At 32.5% G+C, this 14,306-nt stretch overlaps 1 protein-coding gene across 17 annotated transcripts; it reads left to right on the top strand.

The window, feature by feature from the left end:
- Nucleotides 1-200: 200 nt before the first annotated feature.
- On the top strand, nucleotides 201-11,642 carry LOC110665121 (DNA repair protein RAD51 homolog 2). Of its 17 annotated transcripts, none has more exons than XR_009147219.1 (14): nucleotides 201-301; nucleotides 474-587; nucleotides 741-893; nucleotides 3,293-3,396; nucleotides 3,513-3,576; nucleotides 3,667-3,722; nucleotides 5,124-5,204; nucleotides 5,582-5,641; nucleotides 5,739-5,830; nucleotides 5,904-6,023; nucleotides 8,149-8,292; nucleotides 8,394-8,437; nucleotides 8,580-8,638; nucleotides 11,231-11,642. XR_009147219.1 is itself a non-coding variant. In XM_058143204.1 (13 exons), exons 1-12 carry the CDS (start codon nucleotides 218-220, stop codon nucleotides 8,621-8,623), a joined length of 1,116 nt encoding a protein of 371 aa, XP_057999187.1. In that variant the 5' UTR covers nucleotides 201-217; the 3' UTR covers nucleotides 8,624-8,638; nucleotides 11,235-11,642. The 17 variants fall into 17 exon arrangements, 14 of the variants coding, with proteins under 14 accessions (XP_057999187.1, XP_057999186.1, XP_057999188.1 ...); XR_009147213.1 differs by lacking the exon at nucleotides 11,231-11,642 and adding an exon at nucleotides 10,163-10,396; XR_009147207.1 differs by lacking the exon at nucleotides 11,231-11,642 and adding an exon at nucleotides 9,007-10,396.
- Nucleotides 11,643-14,306: the final 2,664 nt, after the last annotated feature.

Raw genomic sequence — 14,306 nt, 5'->3', positions numbered from 1 at the left:
CATTTAAACACATGGTTAGTTGCAATTTTTTTTTTCAAAGAAACTTGGCTGTAATTTACTTTAAGTCATCGACAATAGTGATAAATTTTTTTTTTCTCTAAAAAAAATCCTCAAAAATTGGACGTTAGGGTTTCCGAGTGGCGGGAAGATCAACCAACACAAAAACGAGAGGGAGTGAAGTGAGAGAGCAGAGCAGAGCAGAGCAGAAATAGCAGAAATGGCTAACAAGCTGATCAGCGAAATAGGTCTGCCCAAATCAATCGCAAACATATTTGCAGCTCGTAATATCAATACTGCCAAGGTGCAATCGCTTTCCTCTCTCTCTCTCTCTGCTTAGTTTCATTTCTTATATATATACACTTCTGACTCAGAATCTTTGAAGAAGAGTTTGGATTTTTGTTATTAATTCGCATAATTACACAAAAATGAAAATTTTCGGGTTTTTGTTTGGTTGCCGTTTTGTTTGTTTCCAGGAGGCTTTATCTTTGACCGAATTCGAGTTGATGGAGCTGTTAGATGTTGGAATGGCGGATGTAACATCTGCAGTGGCCCACATTAGTGCTGTTGTGTCCCCTCCATATCAAACTGTGAGGATATATGATAAATTTAGAACTAGTTTGGTATAATGTAATTGAATCTAATAGTGTTTTTCATGATTTTGATTCATTGAAATATGAGTGTTTTTCATTTTAAATTTAAATTCTTGTCCTTTAGAATTTCTGGCTTGTTTGTTTTTCTAGGCCCTTTTTTTGATGGAGCAACGGCTACAAAATGAACAATTTGCAGGGCATCTCCCCACCCGTCTCAAGGGATTAGATGATGTCTTGTTTGGTGGAATACCTTTCGGTGTTTTGACAGAGTTAGTTGGTCCAGCTGGAATTGGTAAAACACAAGTATGGCTTTCAACTAAATTCAGTATTGTTATTTAAATTACTTTCACTTTGGGCTTATAGACGGAGTGGTCTTGTGAGTGTAGTCTCATCATGTGTGTTTATGTGAAGTTTTAATGCGCATTCATTCTATGTGAAGTTTTAATGCGCATTCATTCTATGTGAAGCTTTTAGGCCATTGGGATTATGCTGAATGTCATGGCTTCACTCAAGTTAAATTTAATTCCATTAACTGAATCTTATGTTCAACGCAATGCTGAATGTGATATTGTTTATTGTTTAAAACTCTGCTTTTTGTATTGCCGTTATAAATTTTGATGTAGCGGATGCAGGATAGGTTTATTTAAAAGCTGGAATGAGTAGAAATCTAGGTAGACTATAGGGGCTTGTAGAATAATAGGCTTAAGAACCAAAAGTTAAACAAGAAATGGAGGATTTTGGGGCTGCTTTCCTGCTGGGTAGTGCCTGTGAACAATACTCATGAACTGTAAAATAGAAGAGTTTAGACTTCACAACTAAACTTATTTTGTCATCACACCCAAGCTTCCCATTGACATTATTAGACAACCCCAATAAGTAATTGTTAGAATTTTATTGATCAGAAAACTGAATAATCACTATAAGCACGGATATCTATAGACTCACATTAATCCTAAGCCTTTAAGAAATTGAACTCCCAAAGAAAACTACAAGGAATAATGCCATCCTAAGCCAATAAGATACAAAATTGAAGACTCTAAAAATAAAAATACTCCTAAGGACATCAGCCAATCAATTGTGGTGTATTCCATTAACAACTTAAGAAATTTGGGAACAGAAAATGTTCTTTTTATTATTTATCACAATTCTCAGTTCCTGTTGAAGTCTAGCCCATAATTTAATACATGAAGAATAAATCAATGAATTGTGGCCCATTAAAGTGAAGCCCATGCCATGAGAAGCTTGTAACAAATTGCCTCTACTTTGAGTTAAGGCCAAGCAAGCTACTTTCGCTTACTTGAAGACCACGTGCTTGCACTTGGACACCTAGTTGTCTCAACTTGGAGAGCAAGTGTTGCACAGTTATAAATAGCCAATTTCTCATGGCAATTGAGTGTGTGCAAGTGAAGCAGTGTGGAGAGTTTTGAGACCAAGCTTACTCAAAAGCTTGTTGCAAGAGTGCTAGTGACAGCACTATTTTTAGAGGTTAAACGCCACTGGGTGTATTGGCTTAAAGCGTTTGTGAAGTTGATTAGTGATTGTATTATTTTTCTCTTGATGGTGGATTGATTTGGATTGATTTGTCGCGTAGACAAATTGTTGAACCACTTAAACTTTGTGTTCCAATTATTTTGTCATTGCAGATATATTTTTTCACAACAGTTCCAAGTCTGATTATGTGTCACGCACATATGTTTAGTACTCATTGCCACAAAGGTTTTTTTGGTTTGAGATGGGACTTCTTTGTGACGTGTACTTGCAATGTAAAACATCAGGCAATTGAGATGTTGAATTTTCAGCATTCTTCCTAATATGTATGATAAATATTTCTCTTATAAATTATCTTACATGTACTTCAAAACAATGTGCACCTTTGCTTGCGTGAATGCCCATGCTCTGTGCCTCATTTGCCCGTTGTGGCAACCATGGGGGCCTTTTCTAAACCTAGCACTTTCAACAACATTTATAGCATTTGAGAGATGTAATTTGCACATACAGACAGATGCAACAAGAATTAAAAGTAAATTGGGAAAACTGGAGTTAATTTAAATTGAGGAAAGATGAGGTGAAGGCCTAGGGGTTGATCGTGTGCTCATCAAATAATTAGTATTGCACCAGGTTTGTCTCAGGTAGAATTTGTTGAAAAAATGAGAGAAGGCTGAAAGAACTTTGGCCAAGATGATTAGAAATAAGGTGTTAGAATTTTGGGATGACTAACATTTTGGTCCCGGGATAAAGTTAAATGATGGATAATTCAAAACCTTTTTTCATGTAGATTTAATAATAGTTGAGTTGAATTTAGCTCTAATACTTGCAATTGTTTTTTTCTAATTCATGGGATAAAAAGTTTGAAGAGAACTTTGAGGTTTGGGATTGTAGATACATGTATGTGGCTGTCAACGTGCATATACATGATGCACTTATCACAATGTGATTAATCAAACTCTGGATGGGAAATGCAGCTGGAGCTAATGATGATCTTGATGATAACAAATTAAGCGCCTTTTCACTGTGATTGATTGACCTTTTCTTTCTTTACTGTAATATTACTGTGATTAGTATCTTTGCTCCTCCAATATCATCTTCTCATTGAGAGTTTTACATAATGTCTTGTAGTTGCAGCTTAATGAGATGTGTCTATCTGTATGCTTTATGGATGACATCCAATGTAGTAGTTCTATGACGCTTTGCTTTAACTGTAGTTTTGCCTGAAGATATCGTTGTTGGCTTCACTGCCAGCAAGTTATGGAGGTTTAGATGGCCATGTTATATATATTGATGTAGAATCCAAATTCAGTTCAAGAAGGTACTTGAAGCACACACATATTGATATCACTTATTTAAAGTCTGTGACATTAATTTTCCTTTATATATTCTCTAGAATTGAAAGCTGTTTCAAATCATGAAATGTGGTTTTCTTAGGATAATAGAAATTGGAGCAACAAGTTTTCCAGAGATATTTCATAAGAAAGGAATGGCACAGGAGGTATGAAAAAATGTTCCTAGAAGTTACCCCTTTGAGTTTGTTGCATCATTGCTTGAGTTTTCAAGGATTGGTTTTCCATTTATATTACAGATGGCTGGTAGGATCCTTGTTTTGCGGCCAACATCACTTTCTGAATTTACTGAAAGGTGTGAATCAAAGACTGGTTTACTTCACAATTTAAATGAAAGATTAACACTGCTTACTAGATATGAGTTCAATGTGGCACTGTGGGCAACAAGATGAAAAATCCAGTTGAATATTTGGTCATGCACAATGAATATCAGTAGTTCAGCAAGTTTACGCAAAACTCAATGGGTTTGAAGTTATTTTGCTATCATCATCATGTAAGTTTTGCCTAAACAATTGCACAAAAGAATAAACTCTGCAATAATAATAAAAATTATTCTTATGCCACAGTAATAGAGCATTACGCTGATCATAATGAGTCAATACCCCATAAACAGTTGCACACAAGATTAAAATCTACACGAGATGTGTTGACCATTAAATGCTTGAAAACAATATATTATGCACATGCTACAACTTTATAGTTGAGTGAATAATTTGCAACTGTAAATAAACAGTTGGCTTGTATTTTATATATTTTTCATGTACTTCATGATTCATTTTACATTTCGAACCCATGGACTTGCGTATCCGTTGGAGATGATCTCTATTGTCAGAGAAAACTAAATTATTATAAACTAAATTATTACATGCTTGTGCAATTCTTTTCATCATTTAATCTTACATGCAATTTCTAGTGAACTATAAGTCCACGTCAGTTTGTGGTTCTCTTTTACTTTCAATCAATAAGTAACCAAACCTCAATCTTTTCTCTTTAATCACAATAAGAGTGATGCAGATGGGAAAATTTTGTTTATGCTGACTTTTGAGGGTCTGAACTATTCTCATTAGTGGAAACATAAATGAATCTTGTTAATGTGGTTCTGATTGCAAATTCTTGACATTCACTTCCAATGGATGTAGTAGTCCATGTGGCATCTTTCAAAGCAACAAGGTCTTGTCATTTGGGCATAATTCACAAAGTTGGGTCATGATTATCGAAATTTTAACTATTTAACCATTGCATTTTACAGCTTTGGGTTGTATTGACTAAGGACCTGTTTGGTATTGTTGTTAGGGCTGTTGTTAAGAAAAAAACTTTTTTAATTATACTAATTGGAGAGTATTAAAAATAATTTAAAATTAAATTTGATAAGTTTTAGTTATAAGAACACTAAAATAACAAAATATCTATTTCCAAACTGTTTTTTTCAACAACATTTAAAATAGTGCCTTCTTTCTTTTTCCTAGAAAAGCAGTTTTGGCCCTCCAAATTTAATGCCAAATACACGTAAGAAGATGGTGCTAAGTGGAAAATATGTGACATTTGTATTGCAAATATTATTTTGGCATGATTATTTCTCATGTCTGAACAGTCATTTGCTCTTAGTTTATTTTTCTCCTTTTAGTTCTATTATTTGTATCTAACAGTCAAAATATTTTAATTGACTAATGAATTATAAATATTGGTTTGTCACCAGTTTGCAACAAATCAAGGTTTTGCTCCTCCAACAAGAGGTGAAGTTGTTAGTTATTGATAGCATGGCTGCTCTAATTTCAGGGTAAGCTCCAACATTTTTTTTTATAGGACAGAATATTGTAAATAAAGGCTAAGTATTTTTGCTATTATTGCATGCTCAATATTTTGATGTATTTTGTTTGTTTATTTACATGCATATATGTTGTTTCTAATTGATTTTGATAATTTGTACCAAATCTTATTATTCAATTATTGATTCACAAAATATTTTGATTCTCAACTTGACAACCATGGTTCCCATGTATGCAAGGATTTATTATAGATGGTTAACTTGCTTTGCTCATGTAATTAATGGATAAAGTCATTGCTACACAAAATTTGTCATTAAGCTGAGGCATTACTCACAGAGGAAGGAGGGTTAAGAACTGAATTAAAGCAGTGGTACCGTGTTTTGACCAGGGAATATGATCAAGGAGCTCCTAGACAACATTCATTGGGCTGGCATATTTCTTTTGTTAAGTGAGAATCTTCTATTCTTAATGAGATTATCTTTATGTTTTTTACTCTTTGCTCAAGGGTTGTCATATGTTCTTCTTTTCTTTTGAAAAATATCTAGGTCACTCGCTGAATTTTCACGAATTCCTGTTGTGGTGACAAATCAAGTGAGATCTCAAAGTCGTGATGAAATCTGCCAGCATTCTTTTCAAGGTGTCTTGACATTTTCTATTTGTGAAATCTTCTACCTGATTTGTTCACAGAATATGTATTTTCTCATGTGCAGCACACAAAAATGTCGAGACACAAGAGGGAACTGAAAAATACGATTCTCATGTTGTTGCTGCTTTGGGAATTCATTGGGCTCATTCTGTCACCATTCGTCTTGTGCTTGAAGCTAAATCAGGTTTGCATGACACTTGTAATACCTTTTACTGAGCTTAAGCTGCCATGAAACAAAGTGCTTCTTCTTAATGCACATCAGGATGTGATTTCTCATAAATGGTATTTGAGACAAAATGTATGTTTTATTCCTGTGAGTATGAGAATCCTTTTTTCTTTCTATAATGGTGTATGGTCTTGGATACCCCTAAAATAAGTGGAAATGGACCAAAGTTAGGCATTTTGGAGTTTTTCTCTCTCCCTCCCTAGGGGGAATGTGGGGCACGAGGTGCCTATAAAATGTACCATTTATCAGGAAAACAATTTTAGAAAAGAAAAAGGGAAACCCCTTAGGTCCTATTTAGTTGTAGCAAACATGTTCTATTTTCATTTTCTAGTTTTCTACTATATTTCATTGTCTTCCAATTTTTTGGTTTCCAAATAGAAAATTGGAATAAAATTGAAAACATATGTTTACTTGTCCAATATTTGCATTTTTAGTTTTCTAATTTTTTTATTTCCTTTTTTATTAAAGATTTTTTATTTGATTTTATTAATCAAATAAACTCTAATAAATAAAATGTATTAATTATTAAAGTGTGAATATATCAATAATTTGTAGTCTAATCACTTAAATATAATTTTATTTTTCAATCTATTAAATTTTAAACCTAATAATAATAATAATAATAATAATAATAATAATAATAATAATAATAATTGTTTGTTATTGAAATGAACAACTTAGTTTAACATCCCAGTATTACATAAAATTTAAATTTTAATAAAGAAGTTATTAAAAAATATATCAAATTTGATTCAGTCAAGTGTTGTCCTATTCCTTTATTTGAAAAAAAATCTAATATCTTAATTTTGATATATATATATTTTATATATATATATATAATTTAAAAGAATAATGAAATTTTAAAAATAGAGATGGCTGGTTTGAACCTTTCATCTTCGAATATTGAAGTGCCCAGCGAATTGATCTAGTTTTTGCAACTAATTGATCTTCAAGTTTCATGCAACAGAGAAACAAAGTAAAATAATAATACCAAAAAAAAAAAGCCATATGATTGATGGGATTCGATCCTAGGAAACGTGAGTGATAGGGTTAGTAAATTATAAAACTCCATGTTTTCTAGTTTTTTAAGTGGTTTTCTAGGAATTAGTTGAAATTTAGAAAATTGGTTTCTAGTTCTCCGTTTGGAAAATTTTTAGAACTAAACACTAAATTCCATTTTCCAGTTTTCTCATAATAATTTTTTGGAAAACAAGTCTTGCTTTCCACTACTAAACACACACTACTAAACATGGCCTTAATTTTTTTTAAACACACTACTAAACATGACCTTAATTTTTTTTTTCTACTATTTCAATTATTTCAATAATCTATTCCAAAACCATTCTGCTTTGGTATGATGTATATTATTTAAATAGAACATGATTAGCAACAATGTTCTGCAAATGGGGAAAATTCCTTCAACAAAATTCCATTTCATTGATTAGCAGGTAGGGGTGAGCAGATTTCGGTTCAAACAGGAAAATCGAACCGAACCGAATCAATTCGGTTCAATTGGTTCAGTTTTAAAATTCAATCGGTTCGGTTTGGTTCGGTTTTATATTATAAAAATTTCGGTTATTTCGGTTCGGTACGTTTTTGAAGAGAAAAAATCGGTTAAACTGAACCCAACCGAGTAGTAATTTTATATATTCAAATCGAACCAAATAGAACCGAATCGATTTTTGAATTAATTTATTTTTATGGGGGATTTATGAATTATATTTAATTATATATATATATAAATTGTTTAATTTCATTGATTAATGGTTATTAGGTTTAAACCAAAGTCAAAATTGGACCAAATAATTTGAAAATCAAATCTAAATTAAAAAATCAATCAAAAATCAAAACCGATCGGTTTGAACTGAACCAAACTGAAATAGAGCGGTTCAGTTCGATTCGATTTTTCATCTATTTCGGTTCGGTTTCTAAAATATGTAATTCAGTTTTCATAATTTAATTCAATTCGGTTCGGTTCGAACCAAATGCTCACCCCTATTACCAGGCACTTTGAATACCTTAATAAATGAATTTCAAGAGTTTGCCACTGGTTACTGAAGTTCAGCTGAACCTTTGGTTTCAGGTCACAGGTATATTAAGGTGGCAAAATCTCCAATATCGCCGCCCATGGCTTTCCCTTTTATCATAGCATCATCCGGGATAGCATTACTGGATGATGATGGAATAGAACTGAGGGGCCAAGAGATAAACACAATTCACTGTCAAGGTTTGTCACTGAGATTTATTAGTAGTTAATCAAGACAATCAGTGTTGTAGACTAAAATAATAGGATGGAATGAAATATTTATCTGTTGACTTGACAAAAAGATGGCAATCCCAGCGATCTGCACCCCTGATTATTGCAACACATTGTAAGCTGATATTTATAGTAATTATCATTTTATCTGCTTTAAGTCCTCAATATTCTACCCTGTTTTGTGTAGTTTCTTTTTTTTTTTTTTTGTTCATGTAAGTAGACGTTAGAATCTGATATTTGAAGGTCAAATAATGCAGGCCTTGATGACATTATTAATTTTGATGGGAAAAAGATGAAGTGATTGGTCAGATTGGAGGTATTTTTTTTTTCTTTTTCCAAATTTTCTTTCTCGTTTAACTATTATTCTTGAAGAGAATATTTATCAGGTTTTGAAATTAGCACATTCATCGCTTTTTCTTAAAAATATTTACATGTTGCCTAGCTTGGCTTGGTCTAGTCGCTGAAGCCATGCACACACCTGACAAGACTCAGGTTCGAGTCCCACTCTCCCAATCCCTCAACTCGAAAAAAAAAAAGGAAAAAAATCATGTGTTGTAAAATGTCTAGGTAATAGATATTTCAAGACAAGCCATTGTTAAACTTGGAATCAAAATCCAGTGTGTCTTTTCCATGTGTCTGCTTAACAATAGTAAAGGAATTAATTATTGTGCCATGCTTCAACAGGTTGGGACAAGAAGTGGAAATCCAATTTCTAGCAAATGCTATGTCTTCTTTCTTCAACTTGACTGATAAAAGTCAGAAACCTATGAAGTATCTTAGACTGTAAATTTCTGAAAATTATCTTTTAGCAGCATGGAGATGCTATGTAGGGGCCATTGTTCAATTTTGTGGTAAAAATCTCAAGATGCAAGGCCAATTCCAAAGAGTCAAATCTTGCAAGTAACCATTTAGATTGCATTTGGTGCAGGGTTAAAGAATTGAGTAAAAAAATTACATTAGTAAAATTAAGGGGGTAAAGGAATTTGGTAAAAGATTAGAGCAGTAAAATTTAAGCGTGTTTAGTATGGAGTAAAAAAATATGTATTTTGATAATATTAATAAAGGTGGGAACTCATCTAAGACAATTAATTAATGAATAGAGATGAAATAAGAAAAAGAATTCTCTTCTTGCCTCCTTCAACCCTCTCTATTAAACCAAGTGTTTAAAGAGGTGAACCCTTGTAACAAACATAGCCTTAATGTAAAATGTCTAAAGGTAAGAGTACGCATCCTGATTACTCCACCTTATTGCTGCTTAGTTGTGGGACTAGCAATAGGTGATGACCTTTCATCTTAATGAGGTTTGCTAATGCTAAGAATATTTTTCTGGATGCATAATACATGGCGGCTATCCTGATGTTCTGAACTTTGACCAAGCCATTGTATGAAATAAGCTTGTTTGCAATTTGTCCGCCTTTCTTTCTATTTCAACGTCCCTTTTCTCCACGCCAGAATCCTAGGTTGTGAAATGTATGAAATGCAATTGAAAAAGAACTTGGTGTGGACAATACCAACTCATAAATTTTTTGGCAGCAGATCTTTGAAAGTCTACACATCAGACTATCTGGATGATGGTAAATTACATGTTGGCTTGTTATGCACAGTTGATAATGTTTCATTTTCTACATTAGCTATATCATATTTTTTAAAATTCAGCTGAATCATGATGATGTTTATTATTGTATGTCTTGTTCAAAATTTTATGTGAGCAGAAATTCCTAAAAATGTAGAATGGAGTTGCCTAACATGTTCCACTGGAAAATATTTGAATGGACAAATATGGAACAGAATATTGACTATTGCCTTTTGGATCAATTTTTATGACAATGTATTGCACCAGATTGGCGTCATGTTATAATTTTAACTGTGTTAGAAGCTGCAAGTGAAGAAATTGTTTTGTCCACTTTATTTTGGACAAATGAAGGGAATGCTTACTTCTGTGTTATTTGCTTGCTTTGGTGATGAATAATATTCAATTCTTTGTGCTGATGTCAAGGAGTTTAAAGCAAGTCATATTTTACTTGTATCATAGTGAATGATGGAAATAGACACTAATGATTTTTGCTTTGTTTTATTTCAATAGAGGCTATCAATAAATGGTTGTAGTTACAAATAAGAATCTCACTGGTTAGAATGAAAGTGTTGAATATATTGGTGAACGCACTTATCACGTTTGGTGCAAAAGTTTCTTACTTGGGCACTTAGAAAAAGTTTTGGGATGGTGCATCAAGCAAGCCATGAAGCAATTGGATGTAGCTACTCTTGATTATAAAAAGCTGAAGCTATGTCCATTTCTCTTACTTTTTCTTGTAGACTGAATATTATACAAAGAAATATATATATGCTTGTGCATCGAAGTTTTGTTTATTCTATGCTGGAAGGTGAGAGTAGGATCAGCCAATCCTTATTCACTTTCAAAAGGAAAAGATATAATGAAAACTGTTTGTATCCTTGGAGGGTTATAAAGTAGAAGCTAGTGCATTTTTGTAAGATAGAATTCTTTTTAATCTCGGCATAAAGGTAAATTCTTGTTTCCCTTTTTCCCCCTTCGCTGCGAAGGCTTAAAGGAGTTAAGGATAGTGCAATGGTGAACTCAAGTAAAACTTGGTAAATTGGATGCTTAATGTAAAAGCTTCAGCTATTTGGGGTGTAATAACTGATAACCAATTTTGGTCCTCAATTAGATACGCTTTGTACCTTAGATCCTTGTGCTTTTTAACTTCTTTTTCCTCCCCTTATTTTCTCCGTACTTGTTGATTGAAATAAATTTGTATACTTGCTACAAACTTGCTACAAAAGTAGATACCTTTTTAAATAGGGTGTTGCCAGTCGCCACCCCCTTTCCTAATGCAATCTAATTTTACTTTTTGCGGCTTGCTGGTAATGAATATTGTTGTTTCTTTACTAGCCAGAGCTTGGAACATGAGAGATCCTAGGTAAGGACAGCTGATGGATTTGCCTTTCTAGATTTGAAGGTAAGTGGCCTACTTTTTTCTCTGGACATTTATGGAGGAAATATGCTTAACATGCTGCACAGGTCATTATGTAGACCGATGCCTTCCTTGTGAGGCTTTTCAGTTTAGCCCCACAAAGTTCAGCATAAGATCCTAAATCAAAGGCCTTAGAACCCTCTGGATACTTTTGCGTTTCCCCTAGTACAGTGGCATTACGGTCTTTTCTTGGTTTGAGTCTGATCTTCAACAAGAATACCGTAGCATGTACTCCAACAAGATTCAAACAAGTTGTAGTAGTTTAATCTTTAATCTTTGTTGGAAACGAGGAAAGTAACTATGAAATTATATCAAACATTTAAAAAAGAAGAGGTGAACTGTGTTTTTGCTTTTTCTTGGCTAAAGAATACATGAGGTACTCTACAATCTTCTGGCATTTGTTTCTAAGACAAGAAAAAAAAGTCTTGGAAGAAAAAGCATAATATTGTGCTTGTATTTAAGGTTTCTTTCCTTTTTCTCTTTAGGTTTTGAATTAGTATTATTCCTTTTGGACATCTAAAGCAACTTTAATCCTTCTTTGTGCATATAAAATTCTTTTGTTTGTATTGTTTTTGTGTATTGTTTGAAATTTGAATCATCCACCTAGCTAGTGTCCAGCCTGCCTTTGATATATAAATATATATTATGATTAAAAAATTTGCAAAACCTTGGTTGGCTGATGTGTTATTAAACCTACTTGGATTATACATGCCGATTCATTCAAATCATGTTATATTAAATTAATCTGTATTATATTTTCATTCTGCTCTAATGAATTATCATGCTTTTGTTTATTAATTGTTTTGGCATCTTAATCTCCTCGAAATATTATGATCAGGTGCTATATTTCAATCAAGATATTTGCCCCACTTGTGATTAGTTTATTAATGAGTGGCATCATATCCAGTGGCCACCATTAGCGATATAGTATTGTTTATTGGTCAATCATATGATGTCTACTAATGTAACTTTGCTGTGACAGTGATAGCAACTGGAAATTGCAGTTTTGCCATCAGGCCTGTTCACCCCAACATTGTTCCTCTTCCAAAACATTTTCTCCTCTTGCTTTTTATCTTTTTATGGCAGATTAGGGGGCCATAACATTGAGTTGCAATACCCTAATGGTAAAAACTTGGGATCTCCAGTTGAGTATCTCATGTTTGGATCCTACCCAGTAAATTGAAGAGAGACCTACCCTTCTTCTATAGCTCATCTAATATTCTACATAATCGTCAATTTTTAGTACATAAAAATATATATGTATGTGCTTAGCTTAGCTTGCTCCACTCTCTGAAGGCATATTATTCACCTGACAAAAGTCAAGTCTCCATTCCCCTAATACCCCATACTTTCTCTCTCTCTCTCTCTCTCTCTCTCTCTCTCTCTCTCTCTCTATATATATATATATATATATATTCGTGCGCATTGCCCTCACTGAAAATTTTTCTGGATTCACCACTGAGCTAACCCTTTCTTGTGTAGCTCACCTGATACTCTATATGCTGGTCTCAAATTCTAATGTTTTTATAGGATGATCCCAGTATATATTTATTCAATGCATGAGTTTCTACCAACATTGATAGGAAACTCTTTTTTCCCTCTTTTTCAAAAGTTACTGAATAGAGAAATATACTATTGTTGCCATTATTTTAGTCGACTTAAATAAAAATCATAGAATCGTTTGGTTACCAAAAAACTATGCTGCCGTTACACTAAGGGAAAGAAAGAGAGAAAATCTTGCAGGTATAACAAAATCAGATATCTTTAGAAAATTGTTGATTTCAGTTTGTCATTTATAGCTGGAATTATGAGTTTGGTGTGTTGTGTTTTGTGTTCAATGGCATTGCTTTTCTTTGGAGCAAAGGTCGGCAACGTCGACTTGCTTTTTACTGTATGCAAAATATAACGTGTTAGGTGCGACTTGTTAGTACTTCAACTTTATAAGCAACTGTTTATAATATATTTAAGGGTTTTTTAATTTCCCCTATGTTTATTAAATTGCTATGCACTGACATGGGACCATTCTAACAGTTAGAATAAGACAAATACTCTATGGCCTTGCAGTGGATAAGAGTATGGCTTCTTTTATTGAATTTTGATGGGGTTTTGAGCTCTTAATTTAATGGTTTTGAAAATAGTTGATGAAAGGCTTTAATTGATTTGCCCTTTTCTTTATATATATATATATATATATATATATATATAATTAATTAATTTTATTGATATTTGACTTCAAGATTTTATAATTTTAAAAAATATTAAAATTTATTATTTTTTTATTTTACATATTTTTTCTCTACATTATATAAAATATAAATTTGAATTACTTCAATTTTCAAAGAAAAAAAAGGAAGTTTTTCTATTATCTTGCTGTATGGTGCTTGTAATTCAGAATTTCATATTGTTTGCGGAGAAGATATATAATATATAATTTAGTACGCAGAAATTATTATAATTTTGTTCATAATTTTATTAAGAGATTACGTATTGTCTTCGTCCTAGATGTTTGTTCTCTTTAAAAAAATATAGGCAAAAAGACTTTCTAAGCCTCTAATAATTCTAATAATTACATGTAGAGTTAAATTCTTATTAATTTAATTGATCTATTTAAGATTTTTAACCATTATTTTTAGAATCAAATAAATTCTTATCGATCTATTTAAGCTATTGACAATTACTATTATAGTTAAATAAACTTTTATCAATTTAGTTGATCTATTTAAACTCCTAACAATTATTCTTGAGTCAGAACGTTAAAAATTTAGGTCAAATAAGTCTAATCTCTATCACGTAATTCACACGTGATGGTCAGACGTTTAGTTGATATTTATTTTTATTACATAACCTAAGAGCTAAACTCTCTATTATACTCTCTTTCTCTGATTTAATTTTGTGAAAAAAAAATTTATTGAAAATTATGCATTGTTATTATCATTCAACGGGTCTGGTGCTAAATTCAGTGCTTTTCTATATGTCCCTTGTTGGATGTAGGTG

This window comes from Hevea brasiliensis, chromosome 1, assembly GCF_030052815.1.
Source record: "Hevea brasiliensis isolate MT/VB/25A 57/8 chromosome 1, ASM3005281v1, whole genome shotgun sequence".
In the NCBI taxonomy this organism is placed as follows: domain Eukaryota; kingdom Viridiplantae; phylum Streptophyta; class Magnoliopsida; order Malpighiales; family Euphorbiaceae; genus Hevea; species Hevea brasiliensis.
The sequence above is the reverse complement of the archived record's forward strand: the minus strand, read 5'-3'. Positions and strand labels throughout refer to the sequence as shown.

What these genes read in the sequence shown, in the direction of transcription:
- LOC110665121 (XM_058143204.1), top strand. Translation starts at nt 218, where the DNA reads ATGGCTAACAAGCTGATCAGCGAAATAGGTCTGCCCAAATCAATCGCA. An exon ending in CTTTCTGAATTTACTGAAAG is followed by an intron (nt 3,723 to 5,123) that starts GTGTGAATCAAA and finishes GTTTGTCACCAG; the next exon opens with TTTGCAACAAATCAAGGTTT. An exon ending in CTGCCAGCATTCTTTTCAAG is followed by an intron (nt 5,831 to 5,903) that starts GTGTCTTGACAT and finishes TCTCATGTGCAG; the next exon opens with CACACAAAAATGTCGAGACA.